This window comes from Crocodylus siamensis, chromosome 2 (assembly GCF_052110815.1).
Source record: "Crocodylus siamensis isolate JL-2025a chromosome 2, ASM5211081v1, whole genome shotgun sequence".
In the NCBI taxonomy this organism is placed as follows: Eukaryota; Metazoa; Chordata; order Crocodylia; family Crocodylidae; genus Crocodylus; species Crocodylus siamensis.
In genome coordinates this window covers 166,357,353-166,380,209 of record NC_143396.1, presented here as the reverse complement: position 1 = coordinate 166,380,209, position 22,857 = coordinate 166,357,353, and the positions used below count along the sequence as shown (strand labels likewise).

Sequence of the window (22,857 nt, the reverse complement as noted above, 5' to 3'; positions counted from 1 at the left end):
CTCAGGCACAGGATAGACTTCCTGAAGCCATCCATTGCCTCTTCCAGATCTACCTGCACAAAAGTGTTAGGGAAGAGAAAGTCCTAACTCCTCAGCTGCCAGGAGCTGAGTGGATCTGACGTTTTGGTTTTGCCAAGAGTAGAAGAAAGCACAGAGCTGAGCGGTTGCCACACCTACTGACCTTGAAAACCTGATTTTTACTGCTGAGCGAGTATAGCTACCGTTGGATTCTTGCCCAACTGCCTATCTCCAGCTGCACCATCCAATGCACCATGGGGGCTTTCACAGTTTCATGGTGCTACAATAATCCTGAAACTAGCAAACTGATGACTGCCTGAAATGTGGCAGTTTGCAGCATGTGATGGAGCGAGGCCTTCTTCCCTGGTTCCTTAGTGCTAGACAATGGGGATGCCCTCTCCTCCAGAAAACGCTGGAGAGATTTTCTTCCTGTTTTCATTTTGGCAAATGGATAAGCATCTTCTCTTAGCTGTACAGCTCTCCAACAGCGGTTTTGAAAGTGCCCTGCTTCTCTCCCTTCTGGGCTTACAGCTCCGAAGTAGACTTTGAGTAGCTGGAAATGGAGAAACCAAGTTGCCTGTTCACTGCTGTGGGTTTGATGCTATGGAACCTCCTTCACCTTCAATCATGCTGGGGTAGCAGTCTTGTGGCAGCATATCTGAGTTCATGTCCTGAGCTGCTCTAGCCAACAGAGAGCAGAGAAAGAGGCTAGGGGATGTTGGACAGATTACTGGTCCAGCCCAAGAAGAGTTAAGCCTTGCCTGAGTATTAAGAATATTGGGGGGGGGGGGATCTCCTGTGGGGTAATGAGGCAGGTTTGGTATTTTTGTCACTTCATGTTACACCTTCCCCCTAAGGAGACTCCCGTGTATTGAACACATTCAGCAAGGAGGCTTTCAGTTGAACAAACTGAGCACTTATTCCACGATGACTTTCAACAGTTGCAGATGCTTTGGGGACCACATGGCTCAGTTGCCCAATGGAACTCCCCCTTACCATTACCTGTTCCTTGCTTGCTTAGACCCTGCCTCAAGCTGTCACACATACTCCTACAGTCTCCATAGTGGCTGCCTGTGAAGTGGCAGCAGTGGTCTTTAAAACCCTACAAAGGAGAGTGTCCCTTGGGTTCTTTACTGAAGCTTGGTGTGCTAACTTCTGAGGATTTGGGCCTTTGCAGCAGAGCTTTGTCAGTGTGCTTGACCAGTCAGCAGGCCTGGTGCTGGACAGCCCTTGCCTTAATGGGCTGCTAGGCTAAACCAAACGGATGATTCTGCCCCAGATACAATCTCAGGACTGGGTGGGGAACATTTTAATGTACCAGGTACATTGAAGGTCCCATTTTAACAATACATTATTGGATGGGTTAACACAACAGTGTTTCAGAGGAGTGTGGCCAAATAATACAAAGAGAGCTGACTGTGTGAGGGGCAGCTTGGGGGTTGGGGAGGGAGATTATTTGGACAAGTTGCTGTGGTCAGGGCTGAAGTTCTGGTATTGGTATAGCTAAAATCTGGGCAGGTTCAGGGTAGCTTAGACTGTAAACTGTCTGGAGTAAGAATTGCCTACTACTGTGTGTGGTGTGCCTGCAACACCAAGGCTGCCTGCTTGGCTGGCCGGTGGGCACTGCTGTATCAAACTTTATTGATAAGTGATGGCAATGGAAGCTGCCTGGGAGCTTGGAGCAGCCAGAGATGAGATAAGTCTGATGCTGAAAGTCAAGGTCAGAGAGAATCTGCTTCAGGCAGGAGTTGTGAAGCCTCAGCTTCTTTCAGTGGCCTTTGGGTGCCAGAGTCCTAGTGATGGGCTGTTCTTGGCTTCCTTTGCTTGTTGACTAGGAAGGGACCTTGTTTATTTACCAGAAGAGGTGTTTGTTGGCCCCTTTAGGACCTGGCAGGCATTAGTGAATTTAACCTTGTGACCCCCCTGCACAATAGGGATAGGGAAACCCCAGAAGGGAAATGTCTTGCCCAAGACCCCATCCCAGTTGGTCTATGGCAGATTAGGGTGGACTTGGGGTGCTCAACCCTAGTCCTGCCCATGCTTTGCTGTGGTACCTGCCACCATTTTAGCTCAGCTTTGGGGATCTCAGGCCACAGTGTTGAAGCAGGCCTGCAGCTGGTGATTTGCATAGGCAAAGAGCTGGGAGGATTGTCTGCTTGCTTAGTGAATGAGTCACCCAACAGTATGAAAGCGAGAGCTTGGCAGCTGGGTATTTGGGAGGGGCGCTATCCTGGATGCAGGTTCATTCCTATGAAGAGAGAGCGAGGAGAATGAAGTGGTTTAATTATCAGCCCAGGACATGAGCTGGCCTGCTCCAATGCTACCGCCGCTTCTGGCTGGGCGAGACCGGCAGCACCTGCCTGCCTGCTCACGTTCTGGCCACCTCTCCCTGCTTTGGACCTGCCTTTCCTTCCCTCGCTTCCTTTTTATGCTCTCTTTCTAGAAGCTGCGTGCCAGGACAGGTGTATACAGGGGCTCCTCCCTACTGTTCCCTAGGCGAGAACAGATTATTTACCTCCCTGTTGCTTGTCACATGTGGTCCCTGTTTTTGCCATTTACCTAAGAGCCATGCTCCATCTGGCAGCTCCTTCAGTCCTGCCAGGTGCTCCAGCAGCAGAGTGAAGCCCTCTACACATGGGTACAGCATTGGCTGTAGTAAGGCTGGGCTTCTCCAAAAGCCAAAGAGTAATAGGAACACTTTGGCTAGGGCCTCTTCAGCCCCTAGCCCCTTGTTTGCAGGAAGAAGTTAAGTGCTGGTGGCTTTTGGAAGTGAGAGTCAGTCCAGTAAGGCCTTGGACAGAGGCCTTCTGCACCAGCCATGACTGCTTTGCCACTATACCAGCACCTTGGATCACCTTCTCCCTTGCAGCCCTTCTTGCTGCCTTTTCCTCCTGGCCTCATAAGGCAACTGCTTATTTTCCTGTAGCCCACACCTGACTTTTCCCCCTCCCCCATCCACCTCTGGTTTTGGTAGAAGGCTTGAAGCTGGGAGCCATAGTCCAAATAATGTGGATCTGCTTTCCCATCCCCTGGTCTCCTGTTGAGCTGAAAGGGGGAGGCTGGGTTAAACTGGGCTTTTCTTTGCTAGCGGGGGTTTGGGATGCTGAGCTCCAGCCCAGTCTGGCTTGTGCTTCTGTGCTGCTCCCCCAAGCTCTGAAGCTGCTGTGGATTACTCATGTCATACTGTTCAGCCGGCTGCACATGCTCCTCCCCAGTTCTGTGCTCTCACTGCTTAAATCCCTCTGTGTTTATCCCATGCTGCTCCTACTTGCGAGGAGAAGGGACAGATGCTGTCCTAGATCCACAGGATTAAGCGCCGAGCAGCAAAGCAGATTAGGGTATTACACTGGCGCCTTCAAGGGGGAAGCCCACTGTCTCTGGAGCCCAAACTCTTCCAGGGGAGGGGCTGGAGGGACAGTGATTACCTTTGCAACTTGTGCCATTTCTGGCACCTCTGCTGCTTGGAGTCTCCTGGATACTTGGATGGCCGGCCAGGATTGTGTGTGGGGAGGTCTCTGTACAGCATTTGGGACCCCTGGCAGCCCTCTCTGCTGTGCAGCCCATCTTTACCTTCCTTCCATCTGTACTGTGCCGGGGTGGAGAGTGAGCTGCAGGATCCATTTAAGGCAGGGTGCATGATCTCTGGTTTGAGAATCAAATGAGGCTCATGGAGCCTTGGCACCTGGCCTGCAGGGCGCCATGTAGGTCAGGAAATTTGGCGGCAGAGGAGCAGTGGCAGTTAATACTGCTACCCCTCCTAGCTGCCAAATTCCCAAGACCCGTGTGGCTGGACTGGGGCCAGGCCATGCCCCTTCCCTGCTCCCCTCACTGGAGCTAGGCCAAGCCCCCTTCCCCAGCACAGCTGTGTCAGGACCAGGCTACCCCCTACCCCTCCTGCACAGCTGGATTGAGTCCTGCCATGTGTACCTTGGGCACTAAATCAGGACCACCAGCCAGATCCAGTCCACATACAGACCGGGCACTGCCCATTTGGCGTGCCAAGCAAAAAGGTTGAGCTCAATCTGATTTGAGGGATTTCTTCTGTGCTGTTATCTACAATCCTGTTCTGCATTTCTTAAGTCCTGGGCCTCCCCTGTAGTTTTGCTGCTGCATCTGCAGGACCTTTGTTTTCCCAGGTCAGTCGCCCTGTAGTGCTGCTTTTCTGCAGAGCTGTCTTTGTCTTGAAAAAACTCTGGTGTGGGCTAGGCTAATTCAAGCAGATTCTGCATCTTGGAGGCAATTAGCCAAGAGTGTAATTGCCTTACCATTAGGGTCTTGCAGACCTCTGCTGAAGCAGACTTTGCAGTAGTGTGGTCCATAATCCTCGGTGCCACTCGAGGGTCCTAAGATCCAGCATCTTCAGATGAGCTGTGTCTTCACAAGTATGAGGCATGAGTGTCACTGCCTTGTCCAGAACAAGGACTTGCCAGACTCCTGCTCTGACTCCATCCCTGTAATCAAAGGCTATTTTATTTCCCAGGGGACACCTGTGCCCCCTTGCAGAGCAGTGGGCAGTGATGTGCTTAAAGCATCACATTCCCTGAGTAGATTCCATTGCACCAGTCTAAATAGCTACCCTGGCTTGTGGGCAGGGGGCGGGCTTTTCTTCCTGGTGTGTAGAGAAGGCCCTTGTTCCCTGCAGTGTACTCTCCTGGTGTGTTTTGTCAGAGCCACATCTCTTGCTTGCAGGCTTCACTTGTGTGTATAGCTGCTGGTCCAACTGGCTTATCCCGTTTCCCTGCCTGGCCATTGCCTCTACCTGGGGGAGTTGGGTTTATTCTGCTCTAGAGGTGTCTGAGATGTAGCACAGTGGAAGGGCAGGGCCAAGCTGTCATTACCAGCAGGATGGTGCCATCCTTTCACTGACCTTGCCTTCTACCATGGCTGGCTTGGAGGAGGTTTCCCTCTGCTCTGGGTCTCAGGGTTGGGGAGGTAGATTATTCTTAGCTCTCAAATTTCAGTGGATTTTCCAGGCTGGGCAGATGAGCCCAGCACAGTGCTCCTCACATGTACCCACTACCAGTTGTCTTCCTTAGCTGTTCTCCCAGTCACCCTTGTAGAGTAGTTCACAGTGTGGAAGACTCATGCTGCATTTCAAAGCAGCTCCTCGGGGTTGCGGGGGAAGTGTATGGGAGCAGAAGCAAGAGCAGGGAGCAGGGGTAAGATTCTGATTTATGCACCTTAGGAGCCTTCTGCATCCTGGAATGTATAGCAGTCCTAGCAAGTACTGATTCTGCTTCAGAAGCCTGGTGCTGTCTCTGTCTGAGTGGGTCCAGCTAGCAGTGTGTATCAACATCCCTGTTTGTTAGAGGAACCCATGATGTCTCTGACCTTGGCAGTGTAATCTTCAAGTATGCCCTTTGCCAGGTTTTACTATTGGAAAAAAAGGGGGTGGAGGGAGGGAGCGGCCTTTGTTGGGAGAGGAAGGGTTAATGTTGTGCATAGTGAATTCCCTAGCTCCCATGCTATGTGGCTTCTGAGTCCCCCTGGCAACGTGAGAATACCCTGCGCTGACATCTGGCAGCAGTGACAGTGGGAAATACGACCCACTTGCCAATGGCTGGAACGCTGCATCATACAGCAGGGACAGCTTGTCCAGCACGTCCACACCCTCCTTTTTATCTCTACTCTTGCTGCTAGACACGGTTCTGGAGAAAGAAACAGCAGGTGGGCAAAGGGGATTTGCCTTTGGCCAGAATGTGGAGGGCAGGCTGCTCTGACCCAAGCCTTTCCCTGCTCTGCACTCAAACAGGGCTGCTGGAAGTCCCTCCTTAAATCAGCCAGTTCCCTTACCAGGAGGATGCCTTTAAAACCAGATTGGAAAGGGGCACGGGCTGAAGCGCAGGATGGCAATGAAGGCAGTGGGGTGAGCAGAGGAGGTTTTGCACTTGTCCCATTGGTGTGTCTGTGTGTGCAGGTGCCCAGGGCTCAGTCTATACATCTCCCCAATCATCCCCATCTACAATGCCATCGTCTTCCTCTTTGTGCTGGCCAACTTCAGCATGGCCACCTTCATGGACCCAGGCATCTTCCCACGAGGTGAGAACGGCTGCCTCCCACGGACTGGCCAAGGGGAAACAAACTTTCTTCTGTCTGGTGGGACCAGGGGCCAATTTCTCAACGGTTCAACTTTAGGGTACAAGCTGATTGCAGCAGGGCTCAGGGGCCCCATTCCCTTGCCAGTATGATGTTGCATTGGGTGTGAGACCTTTTGGGGGCTTTACCTGCTTGTGGCAGGTGCAGTTTTGGCCATTGCCAGAGCAGGCATTCTGGATGTTATCCCATAACCAGAGTAGTTATAAATCTTCTGGTCCCTGAGCATCACCAGGGCAAGGTGTATGCCCTAGGAGAGTCTGTTTGCAATATTTGGGCTTGGTAGATCAGAACACCGACCGAGCTGTGGCATTGGAACAGTACCTGGGTAGTTCCTAAGTTGGGCTTTTTGGAAGCTCCCCAAGTCCTGGGGGGGAGGGAACAGATGAGCTTCCTCTGGAACTCACCAACCTATCTGACTTGTTCCTGTGCTGATGGCTTGCCCTTCCTCAGCTGAGGAAGATGAGGACAAAGAGGATGACTTCCGAGCCCCACTCTACAAGACAGTGGAGATCAAGGGCATCCAGGTGCGCATGAAATGGTGTGCGACGTGTCGCTTCTACCGGCCTCCACGCTGCTCCCACTGCAGTGTCTGTGACAACTGTGTGGAGGTAAGAGATCATCAGCAGGGAAGGATAGACATCATGGTGGTTTGAACAGATTTCTCACTGCCTCTCCTTCCCTCCCTCCACCTCCCCTCACACCCCAAGCTTTTGGAGTGCCAGAAGGTAGAGGAGTTCTGTGCTTCTGTGCTGCATTTGCCCTGCAGCACAGGTAGGGTGTGCATCTTGCACTCCGCCTCATGAGTCATGGGGCAAACCCCCCTAAAAGATAAAGGAATTCTGACTTCTGCTTTTGTTGTGGGGAGGTCTTCACTGATCACTCCGGGGGGGTTGGGGAGCTCAAACAGGAGTGGAGGATTGGGGTTGTGTACTTCTGTCCCCAGGACAGTGGGGTGCCATGGTATGGCAGGTCTGTGCTGGAGTTTGGATAGAGCCCATAGTCCCTGTGCAACTTGAAGCTTCTTTCTGTGTTTGTCTTTTGGCCAACAGGAGTTTGACCATCACTGCCCCTGGGTGAACAACTGCATTGGACGGCGCAATTATCGCTATTTCTTCCTCTTTCTGTTGTCACTCACCACACACATCATGGGTGTGTTTGGCTTTGGCCTTCTCTATGTCCTCTACCAGGTGGAAGAGCTCTCTGGAGTGCGTATGGCTGTCACGTATCCTCCATGTGGATGAACCCACTTAGAAGGCAGCTTGGGCTGCTGGAATGGGTCTTTTTTCCCAGGGGCACTAGAGTGCCAGATGGTGGGAATTCAGACTAAGCAAGGGAGAGCATCAGTGCTGGGAAACAGGATCATGGAGGGTATGTACTTTACAGCAATACAGTAGTTGTTTCCTTGACTTTCTGCTGGCAGCATGGCTGTGATGTGTGTGGCCGGCTTGTTCTTCATTCCTGTGGCTGGCCTTACAGGGTTCCATGTAGTGTTGGTGGCAAGGGGCCGCACCACCAATGAACAGGTATGTGTACAGTTAGAGGCCAGAGTAGCATCCCCTCAACAGCCCTTTCTGTGTTTGTCCTGGGTCTCCCTGACAGACTGTGTCCTTGCAGGTTACAGGTAAATTCCGGGGAGGAGTGAACCCTTTCACTAATGGTTGCTGTAAAAATGTCAGTCGTGTCCTCTGCAGCTCACCGGCTCCCAGGTACGTTGGCCCTTCCCTTTGCAGGGAGATCTTTGCTTGCCCTTGGTCTTGCTCTGGGAATGCCAGGCCATTTTGAAGATGTGTGGTCTCCTGCGTGATGGCTGCTTCTCCTGGGCCAGGCTGATGTGCTGCTTTAACTCCAAACCTGCCCCCAGCCCTGTTGCTCATCACCCTACATGAATTCCAGACATCTGCTTGCTTTTATGTGAAGCTTGGATGTACCCTGTACAGTAACCTGGTGAATCAGGGGAGAGGAGGAGGGGAACAACATATTACATAGCACATACTGCTAACTGCATCCCTCTCGCCTGCCCTTGCGGCAGTGTAGCTCTGTCCATAATGTCACAGGTTGGGAGCAGTTGATGTTCCAGAGACACTGCCTCAGTTCAGCTACTAAGAATGTTCAATCTAGCACTCATTTCTCCCCTGGGCTTTGCCAGATACCTCGGGCGACCAAAGGCAGAGCCGACAGTGCTGGTGAAACCACCCTTCCTCCGGCCTGAGTTGTCAGATGGACAGATTGCTGTCAAGATAATGGACAATGGTATCCAGACTGAACTGAAGAGAACGAAGGTGAGAGGGGTAGGGATACCACCCTGATGGGGCCTCCTTCATACCAAGGGGTACAAACCTGCCATGTGAGTAAGAGCCAAGTGAGCCTTTAACATGATCCCCTTCTTTCCTTCTGTGTTGTTTCACTCTATATCTGATCTCCTTCAGTGACTGAAGTTATGTCCCTCTCATGCAGCAGCTGCTGCTACATGAAGCTCCCACCCTCCATCTCTCTCTGTCCCCCTGCCCTGAGTAGTTTGAATAGTCTCTTCCCTTCCAGCCCAGAATCTGACACATGCAGCCTGCCAGCACTTGGCATGTAGGCTGGTAGCAGTGGAGCTACCCAGGAGCTAACTTCTGTGCCCAAGGGTGGGTACATCAGGGACTTTGCATTTTCCCCCCTTCTGATTGCTTCTCTGCACTTTGTCTCTGCAGTCCAAAGGAAGCCTCGAGGTGACGGAGAGCCAGTCTGCAGATGCTGAGCCACCACCCCCGCCCAAGCCCGACCTTGGCCGCTACACGGTCCTGAGGACACACTTAACCCTGGCCACCAATGAGGGTAAGGAAGGCATGCCAAGGGAAGGAGTTCTTGAGCAGCTGCAGGAAGGGGAGCCCACGCTACAAGCCAGGGGTCAGGAGCACCAGTAGAGCTGTGTGCACAGAGTCAGGGGCTGCAGGGCAGGACTGATGTGCATTGGCAGAGCTTTGCATAGGGGATGGTTGGGGCAGCTCGGTTTGCGCCACATTGCTGGTTTACAGGACTTGGCAATGGGGTTAATGTCACTTCCAGGGTAGCCTCTAGCTCCTGTGAAGTGCATGTGGTGACAGACAAAGCAGAGCTGGTGTTTGCAGTGGGGAGGTTGTTCCCATGGCTCCTAGGTCTCTGGAAAGGCTTATGCTGCTTCCTTCATGAGTGGCAAGTAGGGAGATCTAAGTATTCCTTTTGCCACAGGGCACCATAGCAACCTTGTTCCAATGTCAGTAGGAACAGGGGTGCTAGTGCTGAGGTCCCTGCGTGGGCTTGGTGTTCCAACCCTAAGGCAATGTATGGAGAATAAGCTAGAACCCATTACCAGGAATACAGAGTCTCCTAGGCTCTATGTAGCTGACTGGCTCACTGTTCCTGCCCCAAGGAGGTTCCTAGTTGAATGGAACCAAGAGTGGGTCTATAGTGGAGCATCACAAGGTTCCAGGGTCTGGGCCAGACTGGGGAAAGCAAAGGGGAGCCCTGGGGAAAGAAAAGGGTGTGAATAGACTGCTGGATGAGAGGTCCTTCCAGGTTTACTGGGGAGAGAAGGAGCAGTTTGAGAAGAGACTTTGAAGGGGATCCAGTGAGTTTCATATAGTATTGGAACCTGGGAGGCAAAAACGTTTTTGCCTTCTTCTGTAGCAGGGGTACGGCCTCTTCCTTGAATCTCTCAAGCTCATTTTAGTAACCCTTACTGCAGCAGAACATTGGTTGCCATTGTTCCCCTGCTTTACCTATGGCAGGTTAGGGTGCTGTGCCTTGTGGTTGTGTGAACATGTTGCCTGTAGCTTTAGTAATAGGCTAGATAGGGAATCTGAATGGGATGGTTTGGATAGGGGTGATCCTACCTCAGGCAGGGGGTTGGACTAGATCAGCGGTTTTCAACCTTTTTTATACCAGGACCCATTTGTAAACATTGGCCAGTCCCGACCCAGTAAACAGTTTAAGTAACAAGGGGAAATCTGCAGTCTTCCATGTTTTTCTCCTTTACATGGATTGAGAAATGCTGGACTAGATGACCTCTGGAGGTCCCTTCCAGTCCTACTTTTCTGTGATTCTCTGATGAGGTTTGGATTCTATGCAGAAGCTGCTGAAGTTCCCCTTTGTAGCATCAGGGGCAGCTGTTGGGAAAAGGCTGCCCAAACATGTAGTATTCTCCTCTCCACAAGTCCCCTGCCTGTTAGGAAGTGATCCCTGGAATGGTATGCTCCGAATGGGCACAGGTCTTGCATCATGTAGGGATACAGGGCAGGACTGTTCTTCCCCCATGGCATATGAGGCGTATGCCATCAGGCATGAGTTGCCTTAAGCAGCAGGGTCCCCTATGTGTTGCATGGCCCAGTGCATGGCTGTCCTGCCAAGCAGCACCTTTCTCCTCCCCATGCCAGGACCCCTAGAGCAGCCTCATACCTTAGCGCTGGGCAGGCTGTACATGGGCAGGAAACTGCTGGACTTGAGAGGTCTTGCTGTTGCTAAATGTCCTTCCTGCTCCATTTCATCCATTCCCAGTGATCCCCATGCACCATCCCAATCAAGCCCTCCCCTTCCTCAGTGTCTATACTCACCCCAGGCTCAGAGCTGGTTCTCACAAATCATCAAGGTGAATTCCTTCCTCTGTACGGCCTTGGGAGAAACACCATGGTGAGTCTGTGTGTGAGTGTCTCCTCCCTTTTTGTTCTCCCCCTTTCCACCCCCTAGACAGCAGCTTGATAGGCAAGGACAGCCCTCCAACTCCAACCATGTACAAGTACCGACCTGGCTACAGCAGCAGCAGCACCTCAGCCGCCTTGCCCCATTCCACCAGTGCCAAGGTAATGCTGCCTGTAGAGGCAGGCTTGGGGGTGAGGTTTGCACTCTTTTTCAGAGGTGTGGGGTGGGGGAGTCAGTGGAAGGGTATTGTACTGTGAACTTGTCTTGGAGTGTGGTGGTTAGGTCCTGCCCAACACCACCAATGGTCATTGCCACTGGGAGGGCAGTGGTTGGTCTGAGAATGGTGGGCTTTTGTCTCCCACTGTGACCTACCTCATATTGGTCAGATGAGGCCGTGACAGGTCAGGGCTCTTCAGAATGGGGAATGTTACCCCAGGCTTCTGATGCTGGGGAACGTTACCCCAGGCCTCGCAGAGTAGAACAAGGGTGGGAAGTGGGACCCCTTGGAAGGGGAGATGCTTTGCTGAGCTCACTGGCCCTGTCTTGGGGTGCACAAGACAAGCCCCACAGGATGGTCTGAGGTGTATGACAACCTAGGAAGACCCCCCACTTGGTGCTGGGAGCTCGCTGAGTGGTTGCCTGCCTTCCTTCCAGCTGAGCCGAGGGGACAGCCTGAAAGAGCCCACATCCATCGCTGAGAGCAGCCGGAACCCTAGTTATCGGTCAGAGCCAAGCCTTGAGCCCGAGAGCTTCCGTTCGCCCACCTTTGGCAAGAGCTTCCACTTTGACCCACTGTCGAGCGGCTCTCGCTCCTCCAGCCTCAAGTCGGCCCAGGGCACGGGTTTCGAGATGGGCCACCTGCAATCGATCCGCTCTGAGGGCACCACCTCCACATCCTACAAGAGCCTGGTGAATCAGACGCGCAATGGGAGCTTGTCCTACGACAGCTTGCTCACCCCCTCTGACAGCCCTGACTTCGAGTCTGTGCAGGCCGGGCCAGAGCCAGACCCCCCCGTGGGCTACACATCACCCTTCCTTTCAGCCCGCATCACTCAGCAGCGTGAGGCTGACCTGCACAGCCGCTTCCCCAGCACCGGCTCACCCAAGCACCACCCCCCTCGTGAGCACTCTCCTATCCGCTATGACAATCTCTCACGCCACATTGTGGCCTCCATGCAGGAGCGGGAGAAGCTTCTGCAGCAGGCACCCAGCCCACCGCCTCTGGCTCGGGAGGAGGACACAGGACAGGCGGACTCGGGCATCCAGTCCACACCAGGCTCTAGCAATGCCCCACGTACCAGTTCCTCTTCGGACGATTCGAAGCGTTCACCTCTGGCAAAGAACCCACTCACTCGCCCAGTGCCACCCCGTTTTGGCAAGCCCGAGCCTCTGCACGCTCTCAGGGTGCGCTCACTAGGCTCACCAGACCAGCCTGCTGCCCCCCACCTGGGCAAATCTGTGTCTTACAGCAGCCAAAAAGCATCGTCTCAGGCCAGTGTCCCAGAGACGGAGGAGGTGGCCTTGCAGCCGTTACTGGCGCCAAAGTAAGTACAAACTCTGCCAGTCTCGTGGTTTTAAGTGTTTCTCGACTCAGCTGAGGACATGCTTGGGTTACTGCCCCACCAATGCTATCCCCAGGACCTCAGAGCGAGCTGATGGCACACCAGAGGGAGAGGCCGGGGGTGATAAGTCACCTGTTCTCGTCTACCCTTTTGTCCTTACCTCTCCTACTTCAGCCTCCACCTATCCCTGCCAGATAACATGGTTTGAGTATACCCCTTCCCTCTCTACTCCCACACATTCCCACATCCAGTCCAGTGCCATTAATTAACCCCTCCCTGTGTGTGACCTAGCTCTCCCCAGGCAGTTCAGGGAGTGAGAGAGAGGGAGTTTCCTCCACCTCCCTGGTGAGCACAGGTTTGGTGGGATGGTAGTGGGAAAGATGTACCTCCTGCAGGGAGAGGTGGGCATGAGACCTTCCTACCTCTCCTCAGGGAGTGCTGTGGGGAGTATTGGGCAGACACTGCCTTGGGGGTGAGAGACCTACATCCCCACTCACCCAACCCCAGTGTGTTGGACAGACTCCTCCCTGGGGTGAATATGTGACTTTTCTTCCATCACACCCTTTCCCCCACCAAGTGCAGGGGGTGTTGGACAGACTAGTCCCCAGGGCAAGGGGCAAGACCTTCCTCTGCTCAGGAAACTGGGGGCTGTAGCCATCTCTGAGTTTTCCTGCCAAATCAGGGTCTTTACTGAGGGTGTAATGTGAGTCTGGGACACCCAGAGGAGGAGGGCTGTGCAGGGAGCTCTGAGGTAGAGTATCCTCACCTCTCCCTTGCGCATACATGTTCTGTCCTTCCTTTTCCACACCTCCAGCCCCAAAGTGTGTGGTCACTTCCTGACGCCCTTGTGTCCTTCCTTCCCCAGAGACGAGGTGCAGATGCGAACAGCTTACAGCAAGTCCAACGGGCAACCCAAGAGCCTGGGCCCAGCCTCCCCCACCCCTGGCCAACCGCTTCTGAGCAGCCCCACACGTGGAGGAGTCAAGAAAGTGTCTGGAGTGGGCGGGACCACCTATGAGATTTCTGTATGAAGGGCAGTGCACTCTCCCCACTGTCACCTCCTCCCTGGCTGATGCCCAAAGAAAGGCCCAGGCGCAGCAGCCAGGCACTCCTGTGCTCTCAATGCATGGACGCTTTTTAGAATCCGACTGGGAGGGGAAGCTGCGAGGACAGTGACCGTTTTTAACTACAATCCCTGGGATTTGGGGCGAGGCCCTGGGCACCCCCTTGACATCACAGCAGTGGCGGTCCCAGCTTGGCTACTCGCCACAGCTGGCCACCTCCTCTGAACCAACCAAGAAACTGCAAACATAGCACACACTGCCGAGAGAAGGGGACACCACACCAGCAGCGCCTCCAGCTGGGAGAAAGGCAGGGCAGGCAGCTTGCAGCCTTGCCCCTAACGGGCCTGACACACTCGCAGACCTAGTGCAATTGCTCACCTCGCGTGGTAGGGCAGATCATTTTTAAACCAGAATAATTTTTTTTATGATTATTGTTACGGATTCTATTTTTTTTCTCTTCTGAGTTACCAGTTGTGTGTATATATAAATAACTATATATAAAAATATAAATATAAATATAAAAGAAATTATCTATCTACCCAGAGAGAAGGAGGAATGGCCCCACGTGCCTCCTTTTTGACAAGTGATCCCAGGGCAGAGAAAGAGGGAGGGAGCATGGCCTGGCATGTGTGAGTTGCAAGCATCCAGTAGGACAGGTGCTTGCATTAATCAGCCCAAGAGGATCAAGGCATCTATGGTATCTCTGGACAGGGAGGGGATGATGGCACATGTGGCTCTTCTATGGGAAGAGTGGGGGATATTTTATAGTTGGGGACAGACTCCAGGTCTTGGCTTGCAGTTGTCCAGGCCCAACCATTGTTCACAGTTGTCTGGGGCCTGCCCTTCCTCTACCAGCTAGAAGTGGGGTCAAAAGTCCAGCTTGTTCTGCATGCTGTGCCCCTCCCCTTCCTGTTCCTCAGCCCAGGATTGCTTCCAAAACAGTTTTTTGTCTGGAGGGAGCAAAGGAAATGGGGAAAGAGCTGGAAAGCACCTCTGTCATCCACATTTGCCTGGGGTTCAGGAGTTGCGTGTGTGCGTGTGTGCGTGTGTGCGTGTGTGTGTGTGTGTGTGTGTGTGTGTGCGCGCACGCGCACGGATGTGCACGTGTGTGTGGGGAGGGCAGGGAGGGGACACCTCCATGTCTCCCTCAAGAGGGACTCAGTTGAGGACAGGGGTAGTTTTAATTGCATTCAGTTTCCCATTTTTATAGCCTCCAGTATTCAGACTTCTCGTTCAGATGGGACACAACCTGTCTCAACACTGGCATCCAGCAAAGGGAAGAGAGGGGTGTGCTAGCTTTTACTACCTCCCTCTGTGCCCCTCCAAACCAAACAGGTGAACTTGCACAGTGCTTAGGGATTTATCACTTGGACTCAGACAGGCAGTGGGGGCTAGCAGGGGAGTCAGGGTAGATTTATTGCTGGGGTCCCCTGTATAGAACCTGAACCTGTATCTAGCCCATTCCCTGCCCACCCCTGATGTTTTTAGCTGCTCTTCTCTTTTATTTTATTTTATTTTATTTTGACAGTTCCGTTATGGTTTCTCACTATGTCACAACTGCTTTTATTTCCAAACTGGGGAAGAGAGAGAATGGGGGAGGGAAAATGTCTGTAAAGCAATATTTTTTCATGTCATATGCCAAAAATTGTAGAGGTTCACCAAACCCCGCTCCTTCTCCCCCCCATGAAAGTCTCACACAAACCAGACAAAAATGCAGTGACATTTCCAGGCACTACTTGACTCTTTCTCTATGGCAATATCTCTCATGTGGCCTCCCACAGAGCCACGCTTTTATTTTTTATTATGATTAGCCATTTTAAAACAAGGAATAAAAGAGTATCTAATGAGCCACCCCTTCAGGCTTCTGCGCTTGTTTCTTCGTCCCCAGATGGAGGGAATAGAGGGAGGAGGGGGTGTCTACATCAGCTTCTGTGTTTCCTAGCACACCATCCAAAAGAACTGCAACAAATTGTCCTAAGTCCTCAAGTGTCAAAAGGTTAAAATAATTGAAGACGGGGCTCCTCTGCCAAGAGAGGTGTGACCAAGAGCAGATTCTGGGAGTTCATCTTAAGCTATGCCAGCAGGCAGGTGAAAGCCAGCTTGCTGAAATGGCCTGGTAGATAGCATCTTCCTCCATAGTCAGGTCCTTCTACCTGATGGCAGGTGAGCAGTGAGAAGGCAAAGTGACTTTGGGAGCTACCAGCTAGGTAAAGTTCTCAAGTAAAGGGCACCCTGTGAGGGCAGCTAGAGCTGGGATACTTGGCAAGTAGCTGTGCCTGAGCTCCTTGTGGGGTTGAGGGCCTGGGTTTAATGGTAATGGTTTAGCCCTCCTCACTTCCCAGCTCTTCTGTGTTTCATCACAGGAATGAAGCAAAGCTTTACCCTTCCCCTCCTGGAGGCCCCTTAGTTTAATCACAGGTAGATCTTTAAACAAGCCTGGCATATCCACTGAGTTCTCATGCAACTAAATTCATGTGCCTTGGGTTTGGTTCCTAGTAGCAAGACCCTGGGAAATACCACAAAATTCCTGTGCGGAGAGCCAGGCACATGACCATTTGTGTGCTGGGAAGACTTAGATGCCATCCAGACTTAGATGCTTTTATTTTGAAGGCCAAGATCAAAGGCTGCCTGCCTCCAGGGACCCGGTCCCAACCCTCTGGGCCCTTCAGCATTCCAAAAGGCTGTAGATCAATGTCCTTGAAACTTCCTCCCATCAAGCTTGTCAGTTCAGCTTGACCAGCTACAGAGCCACTTCCTCCTGCCAATGAAACTCCTGAGCCTTAGCCTCTGTCCTAAAGGGCATGTCAACCTGGCTTCTGCTGATAGATTAAAAGAAAAAAAGCCTTAGTACTCTTAGTCTTCTGTGGCCTCCAACTCTTGGGAGTTCAAACCAGGCACAGGTGCTGATTTGTTAGTGGAAGTTGTTACAAGGCTTGTGTTAACTTGGTCCTGGCCAGGTCTCTGATTCCTGCCAGAAAGGCAGCACCACAAATGCAAGTTGGGCTCTTTCTGCAATTGCCATGGTACCATGAGCATTCAGAAACCAAATGCCTTTTTTTTTAAAGCCAGTTGAAAGCTGTGATAGTAAGACACACAAACATGCAACCACAATATTTTTATCAGCCAAAGTGACTAGTTGTTTTGGGGGTGCAACCAAAAAGGGCCATTTCAGAAAGGCTGAGTATTAGCCCTGCAAAAATCAGGCCCCTTTAAACATGTCTCAGGGTGGACTCCCAAAACCACTAGACCAACATTCTCCAAAGTTACAAGTATCAAAAAGGGAATATTTAATTTCAACACTATAATAGCCTCACTTTAAACTTTGACTGGCTGTTTTGTTTAATACACATGTATTGCCTTTAATTTTGGAATCTCAGTGTATTTTCTTCCACGGGATAGTGTTATGGTAAATTGGGGAAATACCAATATATGTATCCATTGGCAATAAAATATTTTGGTAAAGTAGAGATCTATGGTTTTTTGAGAATATTGTACAAAGGAGGGTTGAAAGGAAAAAAAATGTATGCCTCTTCTAATCAAATTTATGGAAGTGTAAGAGTTATCTGAAGACAGATAAGTGTGAGTTGATGTGTATGATCTGTGTTTTCAGAACAGTTTTGTGCGTATGTTTGAAACCTTTGGCCTTGAGGATTTTCTTTGGATCAGTGTTGACAAAATCATGTTGTAGTGATCTTGTAGGCAGTGTAAAATTGAGGTCTAATAATTTTGTTGCTTTTAAACACTTGTACATTTGTCTTTTTTTTTTTTTCAAATTACTGGACAGGCCTGTGTACATTGTCACTTAGCAACTTCAACAGGCTTGGAAACAAAGAGCTTTTCTGACATTTCCAAACTTTTTTCCAAAAAGCATTTCCAATATGCATGAGTGAAGGAAGAATTTGATGTTTATAATTTTAAATGGGTGGAATAATGGATCAATAAATGAAAGTGCTGCTCTGGGAGGAGTTGCTAACGGCTTCTGAGGCTAATGCTTTCTGTACCTGCTGCCATCCAGCTGAGTTACTGTCCACTTGAAATGGGAAAATGCTGAATGAGGTAGCCATTTCATTGTCATCTGGAAGACTAGAATTCAGTTCTCTGGCCATTGCCTTTCCACTAAGTTACCATGAAGCACATAGTTCAAAGGGAGTAACCAATAATGGTTTGACTTTTCCTGTTGCTATATGTAGCTCTGTCAAGGTGTACTGGCATTGTTAGTCCAAGTACAGAACCTAAGATGGTACCCAGCAACGTTGATTTCTGGAGTGGTGTCTTGAACATCTCTGGTGCCATAAACAAAATAATCTTTGAGTTATAATGGTTAAGAGGATGAGCTTTGGATCTAACCACTGAGATCCTTGCCCTCTCTTCCCTGTGCTATCACAAACCAACTGCAAGTGTTAAGCCCTTTTCATTCTTTCTTTACTGTGTCTTGGAAATGGACTCTTGCTCATTCCTTGTGGGCCAAAGGGGAACATAACAGTAAGAGATCAGTTGCTTGTGTTCCACTTTCTTTACTTCAGGCAGGGCTGGAGGAGAACTTCTCTCGCATGATTTTTCTCTAGCTTCACGGACTCAGAATTCATGTCTAATTTTCATGAAAACTTAATTTTTTTTGACAGTTTTGCTTTTAAACTCTGCCCCTTCCATGAGCCATGGTCAGCATACTCTGGTCTCCAGTTGGGTTATGTAATGTGACTGGCTTGTGGAAGAGATGAATGTGTTAAACACTACAAAAAGGTAAAATAAAGGGTGCTTCATTGACAGCATGTTCTCCTAATCCACTTGGTTGAAAGTTTGGAATGTTTTTTCAGTGTCAGGCTTGCCACTCAGAATTTGAAAGCATGAAGTTATTTTCCTTTGGAATTAAAAGGGGTTAGACCAGTGATTCTTAAGCAGGGTGCCTCAAGATCTCTTTAATGGTACCACCACCTGGTCTCTGTATGAGGAAGTAAATACTCTCTCATTACCCATCTGGCAATCTGCACTGATTCCTACAGCTGTTTCTTGAGAATTGCTGCCACTGCTTTCCTCTCCTGCCCACACTCCTGGTAGTCCGTGTTGGCTGCCTCCACACTCCCAGCAGCACACTCTGCTGCAGGCAGGTAGGTGGACACAGGGCCAGAGTTGTTTTGCAGCTTGACCTGTCTTCTCCACTTCTTCCATGCTCCCAGGGCTGGGAGGAGGGGCAGAGAAGGGGTTGCTAGTGTGCAAGACCCTCCCTGAATTGCCTGGAAGAGCAGCCTCAGCAGTGGGAGTTTCCCATGCATGCTCAGGTACAGACCAGGTATGGGGAGGGGAGAAGACCATGAAAAGAGCAGGGTACAACAGGGTGAGGTCCTGCCCCCATTGCCCTTAAATGGCATGGGCTAGATCAGCAGTTCTCACCTTTTTAGCCTCAAGACCCCTTCCATATTTTTTTCTGAATTAAGATTCTAGCCCAGTGATTGTCAGTTGGGGTACCACAATATTCAGAAGTTATGGAGGGAGCCTTGAGGCTAAAAAGCATCAGAAAATCAGCTCTGCAACGAGAGGCTGTATTCAACCTTCCCAATGGAGAACATTGCCGTCTACACAGGAAACTACTCATCAAAGTGGTAGACAATTCTTCGTAACATGGTTTCCAAACATACACTGGCCTGAGTGAAAAGATTAGTTTTAACTATAAAAAGAACCCTACCTTTGTACAAAATAGCCAGCTACTTGCCCAATCAACCACACTTGATGTTAATCACCATAAAGAGGCATTGGACGTATTGGAGTATAAATCTCCATAGCAAAAGGGAATGACTTGGAAACTTCTGGCCTTGCCTCATCCAAAGCATATTCTTGATATGGAGGTTAAGCTACATTTCAGCTGCAATTGAACAAAAGACATTTTTCACTGAAGGTTTAGAAATGAAGTAATGTAAAAAAACAAAACCCTGTGCCCACTTGAAGTGGGTTCTGACTGCAGAAACATCCTCTTAGTTTCAAGCAAATCTGGAAGTGGTTTTAGGAAATCACATTTTTGTAAAAAGGGTACAGCTTTGCATAGGGAGGAATTGCCCTAAGAAGATTGGAGTCTTATTTCTGATGTGATCATAAGGTTCCTGTGTCATTTGGCAAGTTACCTGGCATAAAGATGCATGAATAGTCTATTTGACTTGAGTGAGCTGAGGACATTGGTCCCATGCAAGGATACTGCTGTAAGAGGAGCCACTGAAGTAGCATTGTACTTTGAAATCTACTTACAGTCTTATAGCATCTGTCTGCACAAAATGGTTCTTTTTTATCAGGCCAACAGCATTTTGGAAGGATTAAAAAGATTTTGTCCCAATAGTAGGTGGCTGCAGTCATTCAAATCTCCTTTATTCATAGCTTTAGCCTAATGCTTCTAGACCAGGGGTAGGCAAAATGCGACTTGTGAGCTGGATCTGGCCTCCCAGGCCATTCTATTCAGCCTGCAGGGCCCCTAAAAAATTTAGAAAATTAATATTTATCTGCCCTTGGCTGCCTGTCATGTGGCCCTTGATGGTTTGCCAAAACTCAGTAAGCAGCCCTCCACCCGAAATAATAGCCCACCCCTGCTCTAGACAAAGGATCAGCAACCTGTCAGGAGTGATGGGCTAAATTAACACAGCTGGTTCTAAAGGTGGGCTGCTGGCACCACTGCTCCCCTTGTTGCCTACAAAGTACTGATACTGATGCTATAGGTTGCCAAGCCCTGTTCTAGAAAAATCTTCTGGAGATGCATTGCCATGGGAGAACTTGAGATCTCAGAACTGCCACTAGGAGAGGCCAGGGTGCACCCATCCTGGAGAGAAGAGTGGGAGCCCCAACCCATGGAGGGACCAGAGTCTACAAGAATCAAAATGATGTCAGGTAGATCTTGTCAGGACTTTGGGATTCCCAAATCAACCCTACTACTAGGGCATTTCACATAGATGGTAGGGGAGGGGCAGGTTCTCATGTGGAGAAGTGATGGAGGTGGAGGACTAAAACTTAATTCACCCCCACAGCCGCTTGACCTGAGGGAGAAAAAGCCATACTGGGGATATACCCTGCCAACTGGCAAACCTCCCTCCTCCTCCCCCTCTCCCCCAAGTATTGCCCCCATGAAAGGGCTGGTAAAACAGGTTGGTCTCCGGCAGATCACTCCATGCTGGTACTGTCTGATATGCCTCTGAACATAGCTTTTGTTTGGCAGTGCTTATTCCCCTACAAAGTAGAGAGGCTTCTGCACATTTCTCCTGGTAGCTGGATCCCTAGCAAATCTTTGGAGCAGCAGATCATGGAGTCTTCAAAGCTACCACGATAACAAAGCTAGATCCTCTTCCATTTTGTTATGGCCATGGTCTGTTCCCTCAGCCTGAGGGCCCTCTGCAAACCAGGGCATCCTGAGCCAGGATCAGTGTCTGTTAGCATATTTCCTTCAAGAAGTGACTTGTGAGGCTTTCAGTCTTAGCCAGAATGTAATTGCAGTCACAGGAACTGAACTAAGATACACAGATGGGTTTTCTCGTCAGTCCAGTTCTCGTGCACTCTCTCATCTGGTTTGGGAAACACTGTTCAGCAAAAACCATTAATAGCTCTCAGCAGTAATCTGCCCCCACACCTCCCAACTCCTTCGAAATGGTCAGAAACAAGGAATCCAGCTTCCGTCTTGTGGCATATCTCTCCGGGGTACTTTGCTTTCTACTGTGACATTTCCCAAAGGGTTACTCCTAAGGAGAGACATTAAGACCCCTCTTGCAGGCTATTTCCATGAAGTAACAGAAGATATCCCTGCCTAACCTGTTCAATGCATTGTCATTTGATTCCTATTGGCTCTCAGCCCTAATGTAAAGGTGCTATGAATGCAGTCTTCGCAAAGCTTCTGGAAGCTCCATGAGGGGCTTCAAAAGATGATCTCTCATCTCTGGTCAAAAGATCTGTCATCTCTGGTGAAAGGCTCACCTGAAGCTTGCAGACTGTCCAGTGGGTAGTATCAGCCATCCAGTGAAGGCTCTATCCGCCCAGTAATTGGACTTATGTTAGTCATCTGGCTAACTACTAAAACAACCCCATAGAGCAATCACACACTGGGAGCAGCCCATCAAAACGGCTTGACCATATAAGAAAAGGCAGAACACCCTGAAATTAACTTTAGAGATTAAAAAAATAGACCCATTTAACTTCTTCCTCTATTGCTGCTCTCTTTGGGGCAGCAAGTGTGCATGTCATGTCTGATGAGCCTCTGGGCCACGCACTCAATTCAGAGATGCAGGCCTAGTCACTGTAAGCCACAACTTTATTTGCAGCTGTGATGAGGCAGCCTGGATCACACAAAGAATTGTTTCCTTGTCAACGGGGAAGGATTTGCGTGGGCAATATCTTTTATTGGCCCAAGTGCATTGTGGGGATAGACTTAGACAAGCTTCCAAAGAAGAAAGGGTACTGCAACATCTGAAAGCTTGCCTAAGTTTATCCCCACCAGGCAGTTGGTCCAATAAAAGATCATTCACAAAATCTCACATATTTCCTAGACCATCATGGGCACAACATTCCTTGTCAATTCTCATTTGTAGCAGGAATTTATCAGGACCTCAGCTTCCCTTTCGCCCTTTATTCTTCCTTCACAGTGGCAGTATAAACTTTTGCCTCCAAGACTAGGATAGTTAGAATGTACAAGCAGATTCATAAGCTGAAGGTCAGGCTCAGGTTTACTGTATGTACAACAGCTTCTTATAAAAGCCAATTGCATTGTTTCAATAGCATATTAAAGCCAATGGCCATACCCAACTACTTTCCAAGCAAATATTGTGACTGAGCTGTGGGCAAGACAGAAGTGAAACTTAACTTTGGTAAGAGCAAAACTGCTGCAGCTGAAGGAAATACAAATAACAAGGAAGGAATGGGGCTAGAATGATAGTGAGCAAGGCTCATAGCTGAGGAAAAGGAACACAACTGTTTCTTCCTCCACCCAGGGAGGAGAATGCAGGCTCAATGTGACTTGCTCAAGGCCACCATAAGTGACAGTGACACATTCAGGCTCTGATCCCCTGCACTTGCACACCCTCTGCCCAAGAAACAAAGTGGGTGGCTGCAGCTGGTTTAGAAGGCAGACATACTCTCTGGTGGTGACTGTGCCCTGTACCTTTGCCCAAAGTATCAAGAACAGAAATGACTAGGTACTCTATGAGCTACTGGGAGCAGAGATGCCTGCGCATCCAGGATGTTGTGAGGGAATGGATGGGAGTCCTGCTAAGCAGTAGCATCAAGGCTGGCTTTCTGTCCACCTCACTAACCCTACCTGTAAGTACCTGCTACAGCCTACTGCTCCTCAGCTGGCTGTCGCAACCCAGCTCTGCTGAGGCCTGCGCTATCCCCCCAACCTACTTGAGTAAGGCATGGATTAGGACCTTTGGAGCAACCCAGGTAGGAGGGAACTGGGGAAGGGGACTATGGGACTAGGTGACATGGGGAAAGAGGTAGAGGAA

At 50.1% G+C, this 22,857-nt stretch overlaps 1 protein-coding gene across 3 annotated transcripts in view; it reads left to right on the top strand.

The window, feature by feature from the left end:
• The window catches only part of ZDHHC5 (zDHHC palmitoyltransferase 5), a 35,252-nt gene extending 17,879 nt beyond the window's left edge, over positions 1-17,373 (top strand). For all 3 annotated transcript variants that reach the window (XM_090032103.1, XM_090032102.1, XM_090032101.1), the window contains 10 exons: positions 5,936-6,057; positions 6,565-6,722; positions 7,164-7,336; positions 7,535-7,637; positions 7,729-7,820; positions 8,261-8,393; positions 8,808-8,931; positions 10,819-10,931; positions 11,425-12,314; positions 13,198-17,373. In XM_090032103.1, coding sequence (XP_089888229.1) covers positions 5,936-6,057; positions 6,565-6,722; positions 7,164-7,336; positions 7,535-7,637; positions 7,729-7,820; positions 8,261-8,393; positions 8,808-8,931; positions 10,819-10,931; positions 11,425-12,314; positions 13,198-13,363 — 2,074 coding nt within the window. In that variant the 3' untranslated portion in view covers positions 13,364-17,373. The remainder of the gene's footprint in view (positions 1-5,935; positions 6,058-6,564; positions 6,723-7,163; positions 7,337-7,534; positions 7,638-7,728; positions 7,821-8,260; positions 8,394-8,807; positions 8,932-10,818; positions 10,932-11,424; positions 12,315-13,197) is intronic.
• Positions 17,374-22,857: the final 5,484 nt, after the last annotated feature.